Source organism: Saimiri boliviensis, chromosome 10 (genome assembly GCF_048565385.1).
Source record: "Saimiri boliviensis isolate mSaiBol1 chromosome 10, mSaiBol1.pri, whole genome shotgun sequence".
NCBI classification, from domain to species: Eukaryota; Metazoa; Chordata; class Mammalia; order Primates; family Cebidae; genus Saimiri; species Saimiri boliviensis.
In genome coordinates, this window is record NC_133458.1 from 61,495,749 (window position 1) to 61,521,730 (window position 25,982).

At 35.1% G+C, this 25,982-nt stretch overlaps 1 protein-coding gene across 3 annotated transcripts in view; it reads right to left on the reverse strand.

The window, feature by feature from the left end:
* Positions 1 to 25,982, reverse strand: part of SEMA3D (semaphorin 3D) — a 194,846-nt gene that overhangs the window by 58,603 nt on the left and 110,261 nt on the right. For all 3 annotated transcript variants that reach the window (XM_010344898.3, XM_074379343.1, XM_074379344.1), the window contains 3 exons: positions 17,340 to 17,459; positions 11,736 to 11,829; positions 8,617 to 8,745 (listed from right to left, as the gene is read on the reverse strand). In XM_010344898.3, the coding sequence (XP_010343200.2) occupies positions 8,617 to 8,745; positions 11,736 to 11,829; positions 17,340 to 17,459 (343 nt within the window). The remainder of the gene's footprint in view (positions 1 to 8,616; positions 8,746 to 11,735; positions 11,830 to 17,339; positions 17,460 to 25,982) is intronic.

Genomic DNA, 25,982 nt, shown 5'->3' on the forward strand with positions numbered 1-25,982 from the left:
CATCTAACTAGTAAGATGATTTATATGATTACCAAGTGAATATATATATGTGTGTGTGTGTGTGTGTCTATATGCGTGTGTGTCTGTGTGTGTGTGTGTGTGTGTGTGTGTAGCATTTAGCATCAGGCAAAAGATAATTATATAACAAGTGTTTAATAAATGTAATTTATTATGATGATAGTTATGGGGTTGATAAGCATTATCATTATTTTGACAATACACAGGGGCTAATAGAAAATTGAGTACATCCATGTGCTTGTAAAATAATATGTCATTATTAAAAATTTAGATCTATATTACTGACCTGAAAATATGGCCATAATATATGTACAGTGCAAAAATGTTTACTATATGATAAATCCCTTTGCACTGTATCAATGACAAATCTATTTGGGTTGCTAACTCCCTGTTTAAGAGTTACTATGCATTTTAAGTCTTGGTTTTAAATAACTGAAAATTAACCAGGTAACAGATCGGTAATATGATGATACTAGTTCAGAAATAATTGCATTAAAGGAAAGAAAACAGAGTGTGATTATTGGGAAATGAAGGGAACACTTTAAGTAGAAAATGTGCGGTGCCTGGAAAGAAGCACAGAGCACTGACTTTTTAAGAAGTAGAAGTAACAGAAAATAGAAGCCAACAAGTTTTAAAAGAAAATAAATTGGTGGGAGGTGAAAAAGATCAATATTGCTGTTTCTAGAGTTTTGCCGAGAGCTCCAATTACCCTGAGCTTCAGGTGTAATGAAAATCGCTGTCCTGCAAATGTGTAGCAACTGGCCAATAGCCCAGTAAAAAAAGCTTCACAGTAGCCTTCTTCAATAGACAAAAATTAATGTTGGGCTAGGTGTGGTGGCTCACGCCTATAATCCCAGCACTTTTGGAGGCTGTAACAGATGAATCACTTGAGGTCGGGAGTTCAAGACCAGCCTAGCCAACATGGTGAAAAGCTGTCTACTAAAAATACAATAATTGGCCTTGCGTAGCAGTGCACGCCTGTAATTCCAGCTACTTGGGAGGCTGAGACATGAAAATCGCTTGAACCCAGAAGGCAGAGGTTGCAGTGAGCTGAGATCACATCAGGAAAAAAAAGAAAAAAAGATAATGTTGGGTTCCAAGCCATGGGCAGTAGGTCATTATCATCTCACTCAGCTTCTCTGGGTTGGCCTCGTGTCTCCATCCAATCTCTTCTCTGCTCTAGTGCACAGCTTTGAAAGGAAAAAAGAGGACGAAAATATATTCATGACCTTTCTTCTCCTTATTCTATATTATTTCCCCGTTTTGTTTTGTTCGTTCGGTAATTTAGAACTTCAATGGACTCATATTCTTGATAATCTCACTTTTGTATGTTTTTTCAAAAATATATAAAAATAAAATATTAGAAAACCGCATAAAGTATTATTTTATTTTTTCAAATTAATCTCAAATTGGCAAGGCCCATTAACAATTCCATTCAAGGTCCCCACCCTGGCCCTCTTTCAAATTGTTGGCAAATCACAAACACTTGGTTTTGATCATTGAGCAAAGTAAAAAAAAAAAAAAAAAAAAAAAAAAAAAAAAAATTAAATCACAAACTAACACTTCTTTTTTTTTTTTGAGACAGAGTCTCGCTCTGTAGCCCAGGCTGGAGTGCAGTGGCGCCATCTTGGCTCACTGCAATCTTCGTTTCTGGGATTCCAGTTCAAGCAATTCTCCTGCCGCAGCCTCTGGAGTAGCTGGGATTACAGGCACGTGCCACCATGCCTGGCTTTTTTTTCGTATTTTTAGTAGAGATGGGGTTTCAACATGTTGGCCAGGCTGGTCTTGACCTGACATTGTGATCCACCCGCCTCGGCCTCCCAAAGGGCTAGGATTACAGGCGTGAGCCACTGCGCCGGCCAACACTTCTTATTTTTTATTTAAATACATTTTCTTCTAAAAAGCAACTCTTTGTGGAATCAAATTGTTCTATAAATGTGACATTAAAATTTCTGAAACCTAAGAAAACAAAGAATAATGTATTTAAATATTACTATATTCAAGGAACTTCGTGCAAAAAAGGAAAACTATTAGAATCAAATAATACAAGAATGAATAAGAACTCACACTCTGAAAAAAAAAGAAAGAACTCACACTCTGTATCAAACCAAGTATAATCTGGATTAAGAAAATACTGGCATATGGTCAAGACATGGCTAAGGAGAATGCCTAGCCTTGATTTTTCCACTGACTTGAAATGATATTACAATAATGACCAGACAAAACCAACCAATTTTGGGCTCCCACAAACACAGACCAGGAATGAATAATCATCTATAGAACTTTTTGAATTTACAGATGCTTAAATTCAATGCTGCCAAACTGGACAGAAATCTCTACCTGAACTGGCATGTGTATTTTAAACATATACAAATACAAAAATAAATAAAACCCTATATGGGATAGGTAAAAGATACATTTAAACTCATTAACTCAAGGTCAATAATATGGCTATATGGATGGACAGGGATAATGGGGACTGAATAATAAATTTTTAAGTAATTTGAATGAGAAAAAATATAAATATAAAACTATACAGAAATTATAGGAAATGATTGGCTTTCCTTATCTTCACAAATAGGTGGGATTAAAATTGGTATTAACATGAGTAGAATTTATTGTAGCACTTACATGTAATTTATATAGAAGTTACACATGAGTGTGATAGCCCTTGAAATGTTAGTTTCCTATCAAACCTACAAAATGATTGAATTGAATTCATAATTAAAAAAACAACATAGTGGTACAAAGTGTACATAATCTTCTCTCAAGAGAGAAAATGAAAACTCAGTGATTTGAAACAGAAAAGCCTAACAGTTAAAAGGAATACCAATATGAAGGAGAGAGTTGCTTATAAAGCTTTCCTCAGTCATTCAAATGGGAGGAATTACATGAGCTGATCACTGTTCACTTGTTTATAGAGTTCAATTCAAAAAAAAGAAAAAAAAAAGCAGCATTATAAAATAGAACAGAATGATAAAAGGAGTATAAATAAATATGACAACTCATTGGCATATTGCTGAAATGCACAGGACAACCCACTTCGGATATGAAAAACATCATCCAAGTGTCGAAAGGTATGGCTATTTAAAATAGCCAATAGGTAGGCCGACACTGGTCTACATTTCAGAAATTGCAGTATGACATCAATGCAGTGGGAGGAGAAAAGAGCATGGATATTTTTCCAAGTGCTATTTATTTTACCTTTCAACTAATGAATACCACAAAAAATTTAATTCTGTTGATTCAGTCATTATTGATTTTACTGAACTGTCATAAATACTGGCTCTCTTACAAGTACTGTAAAAAATTGTTTTGGAGGGAAATACTGGAGGTGTTGAAGCTAAATGGTTGTTGTATAAAGAAATATAATTATGAGAAGAAGAGTTACTAGCAAGTAATGCTTTATTCTGTGATTTAAACAGTAAGCATACTTCAGAGTTAAAAATAAATACAAGTTGCAGGAACAGAGTTTCTTTCTTGTAGATTTTGTTGAGGTCTGGTCTTAAGAACTCTGATGTTAGTATTTTATGATAGAAATGTTCCTGATTTGCTGCCAAATTTGTAAAAATAGGCATCATTTAATCAGTGCATAGTTGATGAATTAAACAATTTAAAATTATACCAGTAGGCACCTGGGCTTTATTAGAGCACATTTTCTCCATTTGGCAATTGAAGTACATGTCCCAATAGGAATGCAGTTTGAAATAGTGCATTTTCAGATTAACTTCTAGCATGAAACCCAGAAGCACGGCCAATTGAAAATGGCATAAACTCATGTGGCCTGCAGCACACACCACTTTCCTTTCTCCCTATGAACTTCTCTTCATCCAGATGAGCACACTATCATTATTTCACAGATAGTAAGTTCCTAACTTCCCTTTGTTACTTCTTATAATATCATTTTCCTATTATTATTTTTTAATGTTCTCCTTTCATGTGGAAGGACAGTTTTCACACAACAGATCACCCCAAGAGGAACGCCAAATGAAAACTGTCCCCACATGTTAAAAATGAAAATTTAAAACAAAAGTTCTCATCTATTCCAAGAAAGAAAACAAAAACATATGCACGCATCTGAGGCGTTATTGTTTGTTTTCATCTTCCAAGTGGTCACACTTCTTAGTTTTATCCTAAAATTCTAACGAACGCTCAACTGCATTTGAGTAAACACCCTAGTCTTCATCTATATTCCTATTTTCTAGATGTTTTAAGATTAAGTTGATAAATCAGTCTGGAACCATCAAAGTCTTCATTTAGAAATGCCCATAAAAGTACTGTAAAAGAAAAAATGTTTTTACAACTTCAAATAAAAATTGCCTCAAAGATGAAAAAAAAAATAATCTTTGCCATTTTGTATCCTCCTCCTAAAGTATTTGCTAGGTGGATTAGTATCTTAAGGAAGGAATCAGGATTTCTACTTCTTAAGACTTGAAACTGGATTAAACAGTCCTAGACAAATTCTGACAAGGATCCCTGCACTGTGAAGTGGTTAGCTGATCTCACTCTGGTTAATGCCAAGTGGGGCACAGAACACAATATGGCATGCACACATGTAACCAGAATTTTAAACTCCCTAAGTGGTTCAGTGATAAAAGTGGCTTTATAAAAGATTCATGTAGCGTCATATCAAAAATATTATTCTTTAGAAGATGCATCTTAATAGTTAAATACTAAATTGTTGCAGTTCATCTGTATTCTCTCTCCTCACACTCCTGACTCCAGACAGATGACCCCATTGACTTTGGACCATAGGCTGACTGTATCTGGAAAATGGCCATTTCTCATGAAGGGCAGAAATGTCCTCTGAGCAAGCCAGTGTTTTGTCTTATTCCATCAGGTCTCTCTTCATTATAAGAATATCATCATTTCTATCTCACTTCTCTCCTTCCTCTGCCCTAGTTTCTATGCACTGGGGAACCCCTGAATGACTTGAGTCTCCTGAAGCATTGTGCTCGTCTAGCTGTGGCCCGCCTTTCCCTCGGCAAACATCTGACTGGCTGCTTGTACTCTGCCTGGCTCCAGCTCGCCTGCCGAACTCATTGCTTGCCAAACTCCATTTTCTTTTTCTGCCCTACCTCCTGCTACCAGACTCACATCCTTGGTTTGCTGTTGTCCTACATGGCATGTACATATGGTCCAGTTTGCAGTGAGGCTGCAAAGAGCAGGGATATGCCATAAAAAGAGCAGAATTTGAGCTGATGAACTCTAACAGACAATGGAAGTGATACAGTGTTGGGAGCTACATATGCATATTTGAGCTTCAAATTCACCTCCACTAGCTGTTTATGAACTATTATCTGACATCTACTATATTACCAAATGTAAACTGCAGGTAATAATTCTCTCAGGATTAACAGTCAATAAAATAGCACTTTAAATGTGCCAAGATTAGAACTAGCATGGATATTATATAACAGAAGTGTATAAAATAACTTTGATATTATATAAAATAAATATTATAAAATAAATTTGAATGGGGAGAGATGAGAAATAGGAAATCAGTTAGTAAACAATAAAATGGTGATGATAAACCAGAAATGAGGTAATGAAGACCTATAGGAAGATGGTAACCATATCAACAGATAATTTCAAGGAAGTAAAGGCTCTTAGCAATAGATTAGATAAAGGAGAGGAGGAAGAGGAAGGAATCAAAGATAACTCCAAGGTAACTGGGTGGATGAAGTTAAGAAAGTTAAAATAGATAAAAATCAGGAAATCTACAATGAAGGACAGTTTTGAAAGAAGAAACAAGATCTATAACATTCACAAGATTTTAGACTTTAGATTCAATTAAAGCAAAGGGTAATTAAACCGCTTGTAAAAATCTTAAAGCAATTTAACAGCACAATCAAAATTAAGGTTTAAATATCTTGATTTTTATATAGAACAGTCTTTTTTCTTTTAATCTAGAATAAAAATGGAAGTCATCCAAATAAATTATTTTTAAGGCCACTTATTTACAGGAAAAGGTTGGAAACAATTTTAGGAAACACCAGAACACAGGAAACAGTTGAAACTATTCGGATGGATGAGCTCACACAATTATAAAGTGCAGAGGGAGAGAATGAAAAGGTGGTCAATAATATGAAATGCTAAAGAGATGGTAGAGAATCACTGGGCATTCAGAGTTTTAGCTCCACTTCTACCTCTGCTACCTTCAGGAATAATAATGATCATGAGGATTATATCGACACTAATCCAGCTCTTAAAATTGTCTTCTAACAGACTTCCCTATATGATTTAATTTAATCTTTGTAACACCCTGTGAATAGGTGCTATTGTTAATAGATTCCATATTTACAGACAAAGAATTTGAATGGACAGAAAGGTTTGACCAAGGCACCATTCAGAAATTAAACACAAATAAATAAATTCCACAGAAACAAAGCTATAACTTTGGCCTACACCGGGACACTTTTAAGAGTAAAAGAACAGAAGCGAACTGAAAATGTCCTGGGCAAAGTAGGTCATATAATCACCTGGGCTTTTAACCACTAAGTAGTCTGCCTTGAATCTCCTAGAACCATAAAAGTTAATTTTCTGCATAGTAATCATTTGCTTGAATTCCGTCAACTGAGAATTCCTCTACCATTTATCTTTTCTGCTGTCTTCAATTTCTTCTATTCTACTGGCTTCTTTAATTGCAAAGTTTTCCTACATCCAAATCTCTTGAGCTGTGCCTCATGTCCTTGGAATCTTCTGTTTACAAACCAGTATCTTCTCTCTCAAATACTCTCTGCAGTATATTCTCATGCCCACCCTCACTTTCACTACCTTTGTTGCTATCCCTTTCACATTTCCCTATTTTCACGCAATGGCCTCTGTCTCTCTGTCCTCCTCCTTCTTTAGTCTTCCTTTCTTGTTATTCCTTTCATGCTATTAAAAAACATGCCATTGTTTCTGTAAGTTACCTTTAGAAAAACAAAGTTCTGACTCCCTGATTAAAAAGTAAGCCATCATGGTTTCAAGATAATATTAGCAGCTTTGTAGCCTTGTCTCCCACTCTTGCTTTATGCTCCAGGCTGAGTAAGGCATTCATCATCCCTGAGGTCAGTGACCCTCCCCTATCTATCTGTGCAGGCTGCATGGACAGAGTAGCACCCAGTAGGCACTAGAGCCTCAGAAGTTGTTTACTAAGGGAATTGTTAAACCAATTCAAAGGTTTCTTACTCTCTAATCTTCTTCATACAGAACTAAAAATAGCATTTCTAGATAAATAATAGTTGAATGCATACTTACTACATTTATTGTATTGACAATCCTGCTGACTTATTAATGAATATGTTACAGTTAAGGAAAAAATATTATTGTCTTTTAGAAGAGGGGAAACATGATGGTATTTGCCATTCCAAGACAGAGATACAATCTTATATGTCATTGTAAGCCATCAAAATATCTCTTTACTCAAACTGTTATCTAAACTATTCTCTAGGTGACATCTAAGAAGTTACTTTCAAACCATGTAATTCCACAAAAATCTGACAATGCATAGAAAGATAGCTTTGCTTTGCATGTGTGTCAATAAATTAATGGATAATCACATAGTCAGGGATATTCTGTATTTGTTTTCTCTTTTAAGACTACCTATTCAGGGTACTCTTTTGGCCAAAGAGAATCACATTGTTGTGTAAACAAACAGATCTGTGCTTTTTGACTAAAGAAATGTTTTCAGAGTGTTTTTCCTTTTGTTTATGTTGTCATTGATTAAAAGGCACTGACAGATAGAGAGATAGCCCCTAGGAAATCTCTATCCTGGTATTCTTTACTAAAGCCCAATATTTATTGTGGAAATGAGAAATATCTGCCTGCTTAAATTATAGTGTTATTTCATTCTGCCATGCAATGGAATAAAGTCACGTATTAGAGTATCATGACAAAATTTAATCTGTTGTAAGGTGGTAGTAGGGAGTGAGGTGAAGTGGGGTGCCTTGTAGTGGTCCTTGGATTAATTAAATAAATTAATTTATACGTTTATAGGTTTCTTATGTTTTTTAAAATCTGTTTAACTCAAAATACTGTGTGATTCTTAAAATAGTAATCAGACAAAGTTATGTCAATATTAATATGCTTAAAATTTTGAAGAGAATTATCTTAACCCAAATGTGTATTATTTTTAAACAGCATAAGTTAACATACAATCTAACCCAAGTTCATTGAGCTAACAGACAGTACATGGTTTGGTCTTTACACAGACTGTAAGCATAAGATTGCCAGCTGGAATCCTCACTCTGCCTCTGACAAGTAGTAAGACCTTGACCAAATTACTTCTCTGTACTTCAGTATTATTATAGCATAATAGTTTATGCATATTAAAGCATAAAATAATGATATATCCCAGATGGCATGGTGAATATTTAAAATATCAATTAGAGCATAGAAGAGTGTTGAGGAATAGCACACACTCAATAAATATTAAGTATTACTGTATAAACAAAAGGTTTTGGAGATTTGTCTTCAAGGAGAATTATTTCAAATGTATTTTCTAATGTTGAGCTAAATCAAATCTTCCAAAAACACCTTTGAATGAATAAGGAACTTCTTATCTATCCTAAACCAAAGGCAAGACAATCAAAAGTGAAAAAAAAAATCACTAACCATTGAGCCAGTAGTATTCTGAAATGTCCGTTCTGATGTAGTGGTGGTTATTAGGAGGCCCAAGGGATCGGGTAAATGCGGTTTCTTTGCCAAGGAAATCATAAGCTGTTCCAGAGTAGAGGTTCTCATCTGGAAAGGAGAAAAAAGTACACAGGGATTTTAAGAGTACAGCAGGAGTTGCTATTTAACATACACAAACTTCATAGCATGACACCAAAGATGTTTGTTGCTTAATAACAGAATGTATAGTTTCATAAATTTCACATTCAGATTTTGAAAATGTAGCTTAGTTGAAGAAAGGATAACTCAATTTACTTTGGTAAGCTGATACTAGATACTTGAATATAAAACAGGCCAAATTCTTCTGAATTAATAATTGCATATGCATTAGTTTCCCTTTTGAGTAAATAATAATAAGTGATTCCTTTTTCTTCTCCCCCTAAATAATTCAAAGAAATATCATAATTAGGAATTCCTCTTTAGAATAAGACACAAAAAATATGAAAAGCTAAAGGCCATAATGAGGAATGGATTGTGTAATTAATATTTGCTTAACTGACACAACCTCAAAGACCACAAATTTTCTTTTCCTAACCTCTGCTGAAAGGGAGATTTCAGCACTGAAGTCATTCTTTGTAATTATAACATGTTGCATTCCTTGTAGCTAATCATGTCTCTAATAGTTCTGATAAGCAGGAATTCTTGAAAGGGGAAAGATGTTGCCCTTACTGCATACCAGACTTCCTCTGTTATTTGTGTAAAGTGCATATCCATGCTTCACCAGAGAGAGAAAGAAAGAAAAGAGAGAAGGGAGGATGCCAAAAAGAGAGAGAGAGAAAAGAGAGAACAAGGAAGACAGGAGAAGGAAAAGGAGGAGGAGAGAAAGGATGGTGAGATGGAGGAGAAAGAAGGGAAGTAAGAGGAAGAGGGGGAAGAGTGGAGGCAGGAGGGCAGAGGACCGAGAGAAAAGAGAAGAGGCAGGGTAGAGAGAGGAAGAGGTGGGAAGGGAGGGGAGTGAGAAAAGCATCAGGGGCGAGAAGAGGGGAGCAGGGATCCGTGTTCCCTCATATCAGTCGCGGCGTTGGGTAGGGGCCGGTGGAAGGGCAGGAAGAGGAATGTCCCTGCAGGAGAACATGTTGTCTTTTTGAGAGCTAAACTTCTACTATTTCGAGGTTTTTGTTTGTTTGTTTGTTTTTGCGATGGTGTCTCGTTCTGTTGCCAGGCTGGAGTGCAGTAGCGCGATCTCAGCCTCAGCTCACTGCAAGCTCCGCCTCCTGGGTTCAAGGGATTCCCCTGCCTCAGACTCCTAAGCAGCTGGGATTACAGGAGCGCACCACCACACCCGGATAATTTTTGTATTTTTTAGTAGAGACAGGGCTTCACCATGTTGGCCATGATGGTCTCCATCCCCTGACCTCGCAATCCGCCCACCTTGGTCTCCCAAAGTGCTGGGACTACAGGCGTGAGCCACTGTGCCCAAAGAAACCTTCTTAGTCAACTATTTTGATTCACATTTAATAGAACAATGTAAAAAATGGCAAATCCCTACAGAGCATTTAGATTTTACAGATGCCTAAATATGAGAACAAATACATCGTTTTATCACTGAAATTTATTTTTTCTTACAAACATATCTTTTAAATTCTCCTTGTATAAGAAGGGATTAAGATACTTTCTGTAGATGCTGATTATATCAGCTTTCAATTAAAGATCAGGGATAATTCAATCTTAAGAATGAGAATAGCTAACACACACACACACACACACACACACACACACACACACACACACAGAGAGAGAGAGAAAGAGAGACAGAGAGACAGAGAGAGAGACAGAGAGAGACAGAGAGAAAGAGAGACAGAGAGAGAGAGAGACAGACAGCAAGAACTCCAGTAATATAAAGTGAACATGTATAAGGTACTGTTTCCATTCTCTTACGGTATCTCCCTGCAATGTATCAGGTAAATGGCAATATTTGATTTGGGGCATATTTTTTAAAAAGAAAAATAATAATAACAAAGACATGATTAAAAAGTTTGGTAAGAGTAAAAGAAGCAAACTATTACTTTGAAACCTATAAAACTGCAAGTATGAATGTTTTGTCAGGAAAAATATATTTCAACATAAAAATTAAATCTGAATATCCAGGCTTTAAAACTTATTCCTTGTACCTAAAATTACTTGGAGATTCAGAAGGGGAGTAAAAATGCTGCCAATCTATTGTTTGTTTTGTTTTTTATTAAGGGTGTGCCAACTCAGCTTCACAGATCAGAATCACAAACCATCTATCTCATTTTCTGAGAATAATGACTGACCATTAGTCATATAATTTTCAAAAAACACAAAAATACACATGCTGTCACTTCAAAGCAAAATCACTAGTTCTAAGTGAAAATTAAAATGTCATGGTGTTCCACTCTTATCGTCTATTCAAACATTTGACAGACAAGTTAAATAGAAAGAGACTAAAGTCATGAACCAAACCAAGACAAAAGGAGTCCTTATAATGGTTGAAATTCAGAAGTCTTGCCGACGTTCCTTGGAACAGACTTCAGACCACACAGTAGTGCTTCTTTGAACAAGATAGCTGTCTCATAAGAGAATTTAAGATGAATACTAAGTGAGAGAAGACTAGCTATGCTAGCAGAAATTTTATGTTTCCACTGATATAATCAGGTTATAGGGAAACTGCAAAGGAAGATGTTATAACATTCTATTATCTCTATTCTATAGGTTGATTAATTTGGCTTAATTTACCTACACATGGAATTGCTAAATTTAACTTCCATACTAAGTCAGATAGGGAGATATCACAACATAAGAAAATCCCCAGACTTGTATATATAAAACTATAGAACAAGTAATTATGTGTTCTTTGCATAAATTCAATCAGAAATTCATTTAAAGAGTAACTGTGAAGACATCATGGATGGCTGTGGCCTTCCTTTATTGATAAGGATGCACAGTATAGACAAATTTAGCACTAAAATAATGGAACCAAATTGTTTGTGGAAGATTAGTCCAAAATTACCTTTAGCTCAATAAGAAATTGTGGTTCAGTCAGCACATACCTCTTAGAAAACCATTTAAGAGTAAGAGCTGCCTGTCATTGGTCTTACCTGCTAATACTGAAGCAAAAGGCTGCAGAGGATCGAAAGGACATTTCAGTCTTCCAGACTCCAAATTATGTGTGTCTAATTTGAATATAATGTCCTGTTGTGAGAAATATTAACACCAGTGAGCTTTTTAAAAATATCGCAATCAGTAAGAATGTGGGGGATACAAACTAAATTCCAACTCATGAATTTGATAAAACTATTATAGCATGCTTTAGCAAATATATCTGGCATGACTCAATACCCATGTTTTGGTTTCCCTTTGCCCAAAGTAGCAATGATAATACTGAGTGAATTTTTCAAATGGAAGTAGTGATGTACTCATCAACACATTTAGTCTGGACCATTATCAATATCAAAATCACCACTAAGAGCACATATTTCTTGAGCTTCACAACTTATTTATTGAGCCTAATAAAACCAACTTGAGCTTTTAAAAATAAATTTGCTATAATAATCATACTTTCAGGAAAATTAGTATGATTTATATAACTAAGCATCTTCAACTATACAAAATTACTTAAGCCTTGTAATAGTTTTTGAAATTATAGTATAACATAAAAGTGTTCTACGGTAGGCAGTTCATTTTCAAGCTGTTGATGCATCTGGGTAAAAAAAAATAAAAATCCTGTTGTAGTATTTTCACTATTAGGAAAACACTGTACACATTAAACCACATAGTTATTTTGGCGGAAACATCTATTTTTATAATAGTGGCCACAGACAGAATGACATTGGCAGACTTTTAGTATTCAAGAAAAAAAATAATGTCTTAAGTTGAACTTGCCAAGAAAAAATATGAATGTATAATGAATGGGGCCCCATGAGCTTGAGTGTTTCATAACAATGACAACACTACCATCCAGCAGAAAGGATGATGACTCACTCTGTGCATGCACTAGTTACAGAAATCCTGCATCTCAGACATTCTATGTGAAGTATCTATGAAGTAGTATCAGAGCACACATGTAATAAAAAAGGACAATTGAGTGCAACTTATGTAGAATGCAAGCAACAAAGCAAAAGGGACAGAGAAAATTATTTGTTATGTTGCATTTTAGAGCTTTGTTTTTCTTTTGAACAAGACCTGTAGTACTACTGCCTCATTTTAAAAAATATTGAATACTAGTAGCAATTTAAATACCCTGGTTAACAATTGCTGGTTTATAATTTTAAGTAAACACACTTTATTACAAACAATAATGGTACATAACAGTTAATAGATAGTAATACAGGGCCAGCCACGTTACACCCATTTTCTCATTAAATTCTCACCACCAGCCTAATAATGTAGCTGGTAATACTTTAATAATTTCAGCCTTGCAAACATCATATTGAGGAAGAAAGGATTACTGACCTTGTTCACTCACATAGCTAGTAAGGGCCAAAGCAGGAGGTTAAATTCATGACTGTCTCCAAAGGTTATTCTCTTAACTAATCTAGTCTCAGAATTTCAAACATATACATTTTTAAATGTGTTGAAATTAATTTATAGACCCACTGTGACTATGTAACATGATCAAGTTCAATTATGTTTCATTTGAATAGGTCAACTAATGAAAAGTTGTTATAGTGGAACCTAGCTATGAAAAAAGTTTAATGAGATCACATTTAGGGCATGCTTCCCAACTGTGGATTGGGTCAGAGATATGCCAGGGTAAAACAACTCTAGATGGTGACTCACAAGCATATTTAAATATCATTATGGGTACATTATTCTCCACAGATCGTATAAACCCATCAATTCTACAGTCTAATGCGATATTGTAAAGAGAAAAGTAAACTGAATTCTGGTGCCCCAGAAAATTCTACAAAAAAGCTGAAAAAAAAAAAAAAAAAAAAGAAGAAGAAGGAAGGAAGAGACCAAGAGAGGAACTGAAGGAAAGAGGAAGGAAAGAATAATTAAAGAAATAAAAAAAAAAACCCTGGGAAAATGTAACAGTGGATCCAAGGTACTAGATAAACTCTTACAATTATATAGACTTCTGTTTCTGAATACAACATTTGATTAAATTATCCATGGAAGCCCATTAAACTGATATTTGTGGAAGCTGAGGACAAGGTCTCCCTTTATAATCTACTGGAAATAGGAGACAGAAGGAAAGCAATTTTCCTTGAGCCAGTCAAGGATATGTACAAGAAAATAATATTTAAAAAAATGGATGATTCAATGTGCTTCCTGAAACAAACTGATTGAATTAATGGCACTCTATATTTTGAAACTTCAATTTTATAAGATTGCTTCCATAAGTTCCTTATTTTTGATTAATTATGCACAAAGCACATGTCTGAGCTACACAGTTGGAAATATGGGCAGAGAAGTAAAGATGATATAAGTAGGTAGAAATAATACTAAGAAAACATTTAATTATCACAACAACTAAGCAACATTATTGTCAATATCATGCCCATTTAAAGATGAGATCTGCAGCAGCAGAGAAGAGATCCCAGAGGAAAGGATTCCAAGCCAAGCATTAAACAGCTATCAAGTTTTTCTAGTACTGCAGGATATAAATATTATTTTATATAAATACATAAAGTATACATATTGTATAAATCCATGCCTCTTTACCTCTCTGTGTTTCCGTTACCTCATAATGGATATTAAGTGACTAGAATAAAGCAAGTGCTATGCCAAAGAATATACAATCATTTTCTCATTTTATTCTCAAAATTACTCGTGAGATAGCTACTATTATTATTTTACTGAATAAGCAGAAGGGTAGAAAGTTTGTAGAGTATGCATACAGCCGTGGAGTTAGTAAACGACTGGAGCCATATTTCAAACTCTGGCCATCTGTCCTCAAGTTACTATTAGAAGTTGTTGACAGCAGCACAGACTGCTTTCCTAAATTCCAGCTCCAGTTGCCCACTTGGCATGACCTACTGAACATGTCTCAAATGCAGAATGTGCAAAACTAACTCACCATATTTCCCTCAAACTTGCTACTACTCTCACCTCAATAAGTAACACCACTCTTCAACTCACTGGCAAAGTCAGGAATCTCGGATTCACCTTAGCTTTTCTCACTTTCTTTCCATTGTCCCAGCCGCACTGCATAGCAGTCCCTGAAGAATAGCTTCCTCCACTCCTTTTGTGTATTGCTATTTCTTCTTCCCAGCCGCCTTAGGAGGAGCCTTATTTATTTGAAAGTGTACTTCTAAACTCCCTCTACAAGTACAATGATTTCTTGGGACTAATGATTCATTTAAAAAGTTAACACTTTTCAAGCAGGGCTACCATAAAATTACCTGTACTCCAGACCAGCTGAAAACTCAAAGTTCAATGCCCCTGTTTACTCATAATTCTCTTATTCCTGGAATTTGTAAATTTGACTGTCCCAGGACTTCTTGACAGTCTCAAGCTAAGTAATTAGCCCCATCTAAATTCACTTTCAGCACTTGTGACTTTTTTTTTTTGGGGGAGACAGAGTCTTGCTCTGTCACCCAGACTGGAGTGCAGTGGCACAATCTCGGCTCAGTGCAACCTCTGCCTCCCGGGTTCAAGCAATTCCCCTGTCTTAGTCTTCAAAGTAGCTAGGATTAGAGACATGTGCCACCACAGCTGTCTAATTTTTGTATTATTAGGAGAGATGGGGTTTCACCATGTTGGCCAGGCTAATCTTGAACTCCTGACCTCAAGTGATCCAGCCACCTTGGCCTCCCAGTGTGCTGGGATTACAGGTGTGAGCCACCATGCCCAGCCAGCACTTGTAACTTTTAAGTAGCTATAGAACACCATTTGCCCCTTCAGCAGGTTGTGAGTTTGCCCTTTATCCTCAGGCCTCAAAACACACCAAGCTGTGGGGCTATATTACATAATTACAACCTATGCAATGAGCTACTGTTATATATTTTCCTTCATCAAAGCTAGACAGGAGAACATTACACCACCAACCAAGAATGATGGATTCAAGTTGCCAAGTCTCCTAGTGGTTCAGCAATTTAACTATCAGGGTTGCTTTATTTTTAAACAGTTGAGTCTGGGCTGGTTAGACAAGTTGGTTAGAGAGGAAAATCTATCCATCCACAGTTGTGGGTTTGATCTCTGCGTGAATCAGCTAGGACAAATGCAAAGAAACCTTTTCCATAACCCCAGACTTTACTTTCAAAAACATAGCCAATTATCCTGCAAATATGTGTGGTTACTCCCAAAAAGTACAGTCATGCATCGCTTAACGACAAGGGTATGTTCTAAGAAATACATCGTTATGCAATGTCATCATTGTGTGAACATCACAGAGTGCACTTACACAAACCTAGATGACACAGACTACTGCGCACCTGGGCTATATGGTGTAGCCTATGGTTCCTAGACTAGAAACAAGTACAGCTTATTACTGTTGAATACTACAGGCAACTACAGCACAATGGTAAGCATTTGTGCATCTAATTATGTAAGCATAGAAAAAATGCAGTAAAAATAGGTTAATATAATCTCATGGGCCTGCCATATTATAAGCAGTCTGTTGTTGATGGAAACCTTGTTATGATACACATAACTGTACTTATATAAACACGAGGATGACATTGTACACCACCAAGAAACAATTGGGAGGATGTATCCTAAAGGTCAGCTGGGCATGCTTGCTCTAGAGATAAACTGCCTTTATTCAATTTGTTGCAAGACCATTTATTAGTTGGGTGATTCATCATGTTATTTATTCCACGGAGACTTAAGTTTTACTAACCTGTAAATTGGGAATTAAAATGACACTGGCTATATTGAGAATGTTGTGAAATTTCAAAACAATAATCCATGTAAAGTGCATGGGCTGAAGTCCATAACATGCCAAAGTATTGGTAATTAATTTAACTGCAAAAATATGCATGTTTCTCACTTATTAAAGTGCTCATTGATATCTGGAATACATTAATCTTAATTAATACATCCTTTATTTCCATTATTGCAATTTGGTCCAGCCAAAACAATAAATTCATTGTGCCAATGACTCTTTACACAATTATAAGAAAATTATTAAAATACACTTCACTTAGTGTCCACTATTATAAACACACGTAACAGGTAAACTTTACTGGATGAGAAAACAAAATTATTTATATAATGCAATTCTGCTGCAAGGTCTTATGGAAAATGAATTTTTATCAACAGCAACATACTATATATATGTATTTAAAAAGGAAAGTCAGGAGAAAATAAAGACAGACATAGAGCCCATAGAAAACAAACATTTTTAACATTTTTACACTATTAATTTTGATTATCCTGCTAAAAACCACTTTTAATAGAAAAACATTTGTATTAGGTAGATCAAGTATACCGTTAAAATGACAGTCCACAAAATGGCTAGGAACATGAGTTACTATGTTGTTCATAAACTATATGTTTTTTGTTTTGTTTTGTTTTGTATTTGTTTTGTTTTAATACAGGATCTTACTATGCTGCTTAGACTGGATTTGAATTCCTTGGCTCAAATGACCCTCCGATTTCATCCTCCTGAGTAGCTGGGATTACAGGCATGCACCACCATGCCTGGCCATATATGTTTCAGCACTTATATTCAAATCTGCCTGTTTTATGTCATAGGAATTAAGTAACAAGATATTACAATAAGTTATGCTTTTCATGCTTTTTCATTATATTACCTCCTTGTAGACTCCAAGATCAATATATCCACATATTGGATGAAATGCTCCAGTTCCACACACATATATGTGAGTTTTGTTATAGGGCTGAAGTACTCTGATGAAATTTGCACATTCTGTCTATTGGGCATAAAAATTAAAAGCATTAACACACAATTCCAGTTTTTGAAATGTTATCATTTATGCCACCTGTTTTCCAAGTAGATCAATCACCAAAAATAAGAGCACAAATGAAAAAGATTTATGATAAATTCTAGACAACTGATGTAGCAAAGGAGCAAGACAAATATAGAAACTATGGCTTAAAGGAGTAGCTTTTTTGATTTTTGAAGTTATCAAAGCATTGAACTAATCAGAATTAGATTAATTAGAATGCAAGCCTGTATAGTGGTACTCAGTGAGGCCCAGAGAATGGATATAAACAGAATATGAATTAGATGTTCATATTTAAAATTTTCTCCTTTAATTTTTTAGAGATGAGGCCTCTCTCTATGTTTTCCAGATTGGCCTCAAACTCCTGGGCTCAAGAGATCCTCCCAACTCAACCTCCTGAGTAGCTAGGACTACAGGCACCCACCACTATACCTGGCATCCTCACTTTCTAAAAGAAATACAAAGAGCACAAAATCTATCTTGATCTGTTGTTAACCACATAATTTATACCATATAGCTACTACTATTTGCAACGTCATCTGTCTCAGCTACACTGAAACAAAACACTGAACACAAACGTGGATCTCTACATGTGTATTTTATTCTTACTGACGAGATGCCCTATCACTTACTGCCATTTGTTTTCAAATGATACAGAGCCTTTACGAATCAGATTATTTCCTAATGATTCCAACAATCTTCTGTTACCCCAAGTCAACTTTTTAAAGAAATTTTTGGTTCTTTTGATTTTACATATGCTTATGCCTCAAAATATTTCTTTATGTCATCATTATCTCTGGAACATAATACTTTTTTTGCTTTAATAGTAGTAAATAGTGCCTCTCTCTTTTTCAAAGTATTTATTCTTGTTATTATATATTGTTTTCAATCTATCTCCTGCAAGTGATACTCTATATAATTGTTAGATGCAACGTCTTAACAATGGCTTCATGATTCCTGGATCCAAAGACCCCTAAGTAAACACTGGGTTGGAGCACACTTTTATTCTAGGTTGGCTTTACACAGGAGACAGGCAAGTGTTGGGTTAATAAGGAAGTTGGTAACCTGAGAAACCACTGGATTTCATAGAAAGAGTCATTTCTTCCTGCCTGAGTGGCCGTAGGTTACTCAACAGTCAGGCATGGACCTAAAGGTCACTGTTACAATTAGGGTTCCTAGAAGAAATATGTTAAAAAACAAACAAACAACAACAACAACAACAACAAAAAACAGCATCAGACAATAACCTAACTGGTAGGTGGTTTTTAGGATGAAATAAAAATCTTTTAAAAAGCAGACAATGGCTGGGCACAGTGGCTGGCTCACACCTGTAATACCAGCACTTTGAGAGGCTGAGGTTAGCAGACCACCTGAGGTTGGGGGTTGGAGATCAGACTGACCAACATGGAGAAACCCCATCTCTACTAAAAATACAAAATTAGCCAGGCGTGGTGGAGCATGCCTGTAATCCCAGCTACTCTGGAGGCTGAGGCAGGAGAATGGCTTGAACCTGAGAGGGGTAGGTTGTCATGAGTCGAGATCGTGCCATTGCACTCCAGCCTGGGCAACAAGAGAGAAACTCCATTTCAAAAAAAAAAAAAAAAAAAAAAAAAAAAAAGGCAGACAATGGCCTAATAATAGGATTGTTATATAAAGTGAAATAATATAAATTTGATACTAGTTTATTCCTTACCCTGATTTTGAGTTGAACAAAATACCAAGATCGTAGTAGCTGCTCTGATTTTAAAGTGAATAGCTATGTCTACAGATCTGAGTTGGAACATTTCAACTAGCCTACAATGTTTTTTTTATTTTTTTCAGACAGGGTGCTGGAGTGCAGTGGTGCAATCTCAGCTCACTACAAGCTCCGCTTCCTGAGACCAGGCAATTCTTCAGCCTCAGCCTCCTGAGTATTTCGAACTACAGGTGCGAGCCACCAATGCCTAGATAATTTTTTTTTTTTTTTTTTTTTTTTTTTTTTGTAGAGAGAGGGTCTCGCTTTGTTACCTAGTCTGGTTGGGAACTCCTGGCCTCAAGTAATCCTCTCTCCTTGGCCTTCCGTGAGCCATCATGGCAGGCCAATACTAATAGTTTCGAACAAACAATGAAGACAAAGTAATATGAGAAGAGAGAAGATACAAGTAAAGAAGTGTACATTATCACCAAGTAAATTTTAATGACGACCTCATGGCTAGGGTAGGAGGCTTTATTGTCCAGCCTTGATTTTGCCACTCATGCTCACTTTTTGAAAAGACTTTTATGCCTTGGATTTTCCTGTACAAAGGGATTAGTGCATAGGGAAGAGTTACACAAAAAGTAGCACGCAGGGCAGGGAGGAGTAAAATCATATGGCAGGACTGAGGAAGGACCAACTCACCGCCAATTATTTTGTTATTTTTTCAAAAGCTCAGTCTTACTAAACAACCATAGAATTTAGAAAGCAATTTTGCAAAATTCTGAAAGAAATATTTGGATAAAGAAATATTACTCCCTTTCCAGATTTTAAATTATGGAGTCAAACAGATTAGAAGCTATGCGTGACACAGCAGTGTTTAAAACGGCAAATATGGCCAATGGTAACATTTCATACACAGTGGGGATACAATTTTGGTGATTATTTTTTAAAAACATTCTGAATCACACCTAAAGTATTTCATTTCCTTTCACTTTTCTAGGACTACTTTATTAAAATGCTGCTAGTCCTAGAAAGTAACCTAATACGCCAATTTCCTGAGTTGACAAAACAGACCTAGGATTAATTTATGAAATTCCTCCCTTCTGTATGATTGGGCTAACGTAGAATAAAACAAAGTATTGGTGAATCTTGAATTATCCGACACAGATTTCAAAAACCTCAGTTGTGCTCAAAGTTTTCTGTAGGGAAGTTGAGAGAGGATAGTTCTCTAAGTGCCTAGAGGCAATAGAAAAGCATTGGCTGCCTGAGAAAAAGAAAGCTGTGAACAGAGATCCTGAAAGGTAAGGTCTCTAGCTTTCATTTTTGCCTAAGGCTGACATTTAAGCCAAACAATCCTTGTTGCAAAAAGCTTTACAATGACTTCCCTTTCAATTCATAACTCCATTTTTTTTAAGTCTCAAAGATCCTATGTCGTTTTACTTTTATGCACAAAGTTTCAAAGATTTGTTTAAATATCATGATCAATAATTAACTTGATTTAATTCACTTAGTGACATGCAAGGCTATCAATGGTAGTCTAATTCTCTGAGGCATGAAAAAAGATAACTTTGAGAAGCAGCCTTTGTAACTTTCCTTGAAAGCTAATTTGTCAGCTATTGCCCACAGTGGCAATCATTGCATGTGACCAAAGAATCCAGGGAGTAATATATTCAACTTAGGAAAAGTATTGAATTTCTCCTGCCTTCCTTTATTCCTCCTACCTACATGGCTTTCTAGGTCGACCCTACACCCACTGGAAAAGAAAGAAAAAGTGAAGAGGGGGAGGAGAAGAGAGAAAGAACCAAAACAAACATCAACTTTTTAATTATCGTAAATAATATTAGATGTTTCAATATTTTCTCTCTCATATACATCCATACATATATAAATAGCTAAATAAGACAAGTATAAAGCTGAATTCCTACTCAGAGAGAAAATATGTAGTAGTCTATGCATTAACACTTAGATTTTTAGTTTCTCCCCAGACACCTGGAAAGATAATAGCAAAATAGAAGTACTTGTAATTCTCAAGACATATGTAGACTCCAATAAAATCCAATACAGCTTTATATCTATTTTGATAACTGACTTACAATTGTTAATTTTAATTTATTCACATTAATTAATTTAAATTGTTAATGTAATTTATTCTGTTAAATATTAGAAGTCTAATCTGGTTTTATTTTTAATGTGTGCTGCAGAATATTGTGATCATCAAACATTCTTTGACTTTTCACCTGTGCCTCTTGCTGTGCGACATGTTAGGCTTGTCTAGAAGTTTTCAGGCAGGATCCAGGATGCAGAGATACTGGTTTAGGTCTTAAAATCTTACATCTTAAAATCTTTAAAATATTTTAATGGATTGTTAATAATTCCAAATAAAAATAAGAAAACTCATATATCACATGTATCTCTTAAAAATCTAACAGTCCAGATTTCTATGGAGCAATAATCAGTTACAGTGTAAGTGCAAAAGAAAACTTTTTTCTTAAAGATAGATATCCCTATTTAAATAAAAACTCTACATCAAATAAGGTAATCGATAAAGACTATGTTTTTCACGAGTGGAACACAAGGTAATATACTGTTTGTATAGCACATATATATTTATGTTATATATATATGTGTACATATACATGTATATATATGTTTTATAAATCTGTAAATAGCAAGAAAAAGGCAAACATAAAAATTTTAAATAAACAGTCTGCAGGGATATGCTATTTAAAATTTTTATTTTACAACTGTAAAAGATGTTTAGAGTAATGAAAAAATATTGAGATAAAACAGTAAAAATAATTTTCTTTTTATTTGCAAAGATTATACATTTTTCTTCATTTCTATGCATTTGTATTAAGCATTAACTGTATGCTGTATTCAATATTAACAATGGTATAATAGGTAAATACACCCTCACTTGATCACATACTGCTGGTTAAAGTATATGAGGCATAAACTTTCTGGAGGGCAATTTGGAAAATAGTTTATAAAACATTTTATGTCCTTAACTAGTGAAAGTCTACTCAATAATCAAAGATGTTTACAATATTTTATATAAATGTTTTTTTCATGTACAGTGTCATTTTCAATAGTAAAACTGAGTATGTACCAAAATTCTAACAATAGGGGATTGATGAAATAATATATAAATAAATGCAGTTTAGCTATTAAAAGTAGTGGTATAAAAGGAATTTAATGACATAGGAAAATGCTCACGGCAGTCTGTGAAGTTGAAAAAAAAAGTATTTAAGTGACTATGTACACAGTGATTTCATTGTGAAAAATAGTAAATACATAAGATAGGAGAAAAAACATCAGAATGTCACCAGCTATCTCTGGTCAGTGTTCATGGTGGGAGAGGTATTTATAAATGACTTGTTTTTCTTTGTTGCTTGTATATAATTTGCAAACTTTCTGCAGTGAACATTCTATGTTATTTTTAGACTTTCTTGAGAGAAAGAAAGGAAGAAGAAAAGAAAGTGAGAGAAAGGAAGGAAGGAAGAATATAATCAAAGAACTGAAGTTCTGGAAGACACTAACTCTGTGTACTGTCTGTGTGGACAGACTCTGCCTCTCTGTGGTTAAGCTTACAAACAGAGCCCAGGCTCTCCTCACTCTTTCTTTTGCCTGCAGTAAACTGTTGAACGCACAATTATGCAGTCAGGACTAAAGACATTCTTCAGTTACTTTCTTTTGTATAACTTTCTTCTCAACAGAAGCAAAATACTACCTCATATCTTCCTGTGACTTCTACCCTTCTTTGGATTAAACTGGGGACTGTGTTCAACAAAGTCAGATAGTTCCCTTTTGTTTCCTCATCTTCTACTGTCCCCACCCCAATCAGCTAACTTTCATTAGGGTAAATAATTCACTGTTTTGCAGTTATATAGTACCTTTGTGTAAAGGGACAGTCTTTCCAAACACTTGTTAATCCTAAACACACTCTTGGGAAGTAGGTAAAAATTACTAGAGAGGAAGGAGGAGAGAGAATAATGCCAAACGTAATAAAAGATGTCAATAAAACCACAGAGCTGTCTTTTTCTGTTGGCCAAAATCTATGTAATGCTATTAAAAATAAGGATCTATATTATGATGATATGACAGAGGGAAATAATTTGAAGGATATAGTTTTTGGACCTTATATATATATTTTATACTGTTATGTAAGAGCACAGACGTTGGGGCAAGACTTTTGGATTCAATTCCTGGCTTCACTATTTACCAGATGCATGACATTGGGCAAGCCATTTAACGTTTTTGGCTTTAGTTTTCTCATCCAGAAAATAGAAAAAAATAATAATAAAAAGTAGCATATAGTGTGTCATAAGGATTAAATGAGATTATAAATGGAAAGCATAAAAGACAGTCCCTTGAACATAGTAACTGCTATAAAAATGTTAGCTATTTCCTTCCTTCCTTCCTTCCTTCCTTCCTTTCTTCCTTCCTTCCTTCCTTTCTTCCTTCCTCTCTCTCTTTCCTTTTTTTTTTGATGATTTTATGCAAAGGGCTGGCATTCTGATTGTTCTATTTTCAGGTTTAATTCATATTTTAATAAAATTTTCAAGCAAAAAATATTAGCTATTATTAGTAGCTCTAAAATGAAACATTATTTTAAAGGAACAAATTAAAATAAGGTAAAAACTACAAATGATCACTGCATGATTCAACATCAAACTACAGACTAGCAGGAAGCAAAAAGCTCCTTGTATCTTTAATCCTGGGTTAGCAGTAAATGTGCTTAAAGGTTAGAGGTGGATACTAGTTCACAATCATGACTGAATTGGAAAAACATGTTCTATATACAGAATCCTACATGGTCAAGGATACCACCTCCAGGAAAGTTTATCACCCTTTGCTTTAGCTTAATAAGAGGGGCAATTAAGTTACTATGTAACTGGAATTAGTGAACATACTCAAGTGAGAGCACTGTCAGAATTTAAACCTTCACTGATTGTTTGACCTTGATTGTTTATCCCTTATCTACTCCATGGGAAAACCAGTTTATTGGAGTAAATTGAAAACATCCTTTTCCTTTTGCCTCCTTATCATATACTAAATACTGGTGAAACACAAATATAAAAATGTTCATGCTGGTTATGCCATGCTTATACTGTCAATTCAATGAAATAATTTGAAAAGCTCTCATAACCAAAGCATTTCTTTCCCCGTAAGTGTTCAGTAAAGTATTGGTAATTTTGCAGGCCTGGACACCTGTTTGGTGTTGGAATATTGAACTGATAAAGATACTAAAGCCACGGGAGGAAAAAGAATATATTAGAGACAAGTTTAATCCGTTTTGTTTCTAGTAAACTAAATGTAAAAACTGTTTCCCATTGTATTTTATGTTAACACTCCCTGACACATTTCTACTAATATAAATATACCTGAAAGGATGATATTTAATTCTGTTAATAAATGAATACAAAATCAGGGTAACCACTGGTCTGTTTTTGTTTCAATTATTTTACTTTGTAGTTACTATGTAGAAGTTATCATTTGAGAAGTATCTGTATCCTCCATTAGATCGAAAGCTCCAAGAGGACAGATATGATATCAGTTTCATATACATATTTAGGATCTCTAAAAATATTTTTTGAATAAATGAATAAGAAATAAGTGAATTAACCTGTTGTCTGAGATTAATTTGCTTTCCAAGTTTCCCCTTACATCATTAGGCATTATGTGTCATGTTGTTTTATTTCTATCACATTGATAGAGGATTTTTTAACTTAATTGGTCTTTCATATAAAAAACACCATTTGTTATCATTAAACATGAAGGCATTGCTGAGCTTAATACCCCTGCATTATTGTAGTTAGAGGTACAACTAAAGGATTGTGCAAAAGAAGCCTCAAGATGTCCATGTTTCTGCCCCAGGTTACGACCTGTTTTCATCTTGAGTTCCATTTTGAATGTGATTTACTTTGCCAAGAAATGGAGCGATTCTCCCCATTACCATAATGCAAGAAGTGAGGGCAGAACACAGAATATCTGGCCTGAATCAGAGCATTCGGATGAGGAGAAGAGCCAGTTAGAGCCATGGCATTCATTGCTGGAGATAAATCAGGTAACACAATTAGAGGGAGCAGTTTTTGGACGGTACAAAAATTAGGGCAGACAGGACCATACCAGAGACAAAAATTCACAGCTGTCTACGGGTTTTCTCTGCTCTTCAAGGCAGCTTAAATTAAAGTTTGTATTAGTAGCCTCTATTTTATGAGTTATGTTATGTAATCATTACTACTAATAGGTAAATTTTAGAGGAAGTGATTACTAGTTCTTATGCCAGAATGTTGTCATTCATTAGTAACTAATTCATATTGTTATTTCCATAATGTCACCATGTAATGGAATTCTTAGAGATATTTTAAGTTTAATTTCAATTCAAATGAAATTACAAATCAATTCTATGTGGTGCTGAAATAACTGATGGTTTTGTGTACACTTACAAAACACATGTGCATAAATGAAAAATACATATTCCTAGAACTAAAATATTTTCGGATGGTTTATTTTTGAATTTTATTTTTTTTGAGACAGAGTTTCACTCTTGTTACCCAGGCTGGAGTGCAATGGCGCGATCTCGGCTCACCGCAACCTCCGCCTCCTGGGTTCAGGCAATTCTCCTGCCTCAGCCTCCTGAGTAGCTGGGATTACAGGCACGCGCCACCATGCCCAGCTAATTTTTTTTTTTTTTTTTTGTATTTTTAGTAGAGACGGGGTTTCACCATGTTGACCAGGATGGTCTCGATCTCTTGACCTCGTGATCCACCTGCCTCGGCCTCCTAAAGTGCTGGGATTACAGGCTTGAGCCA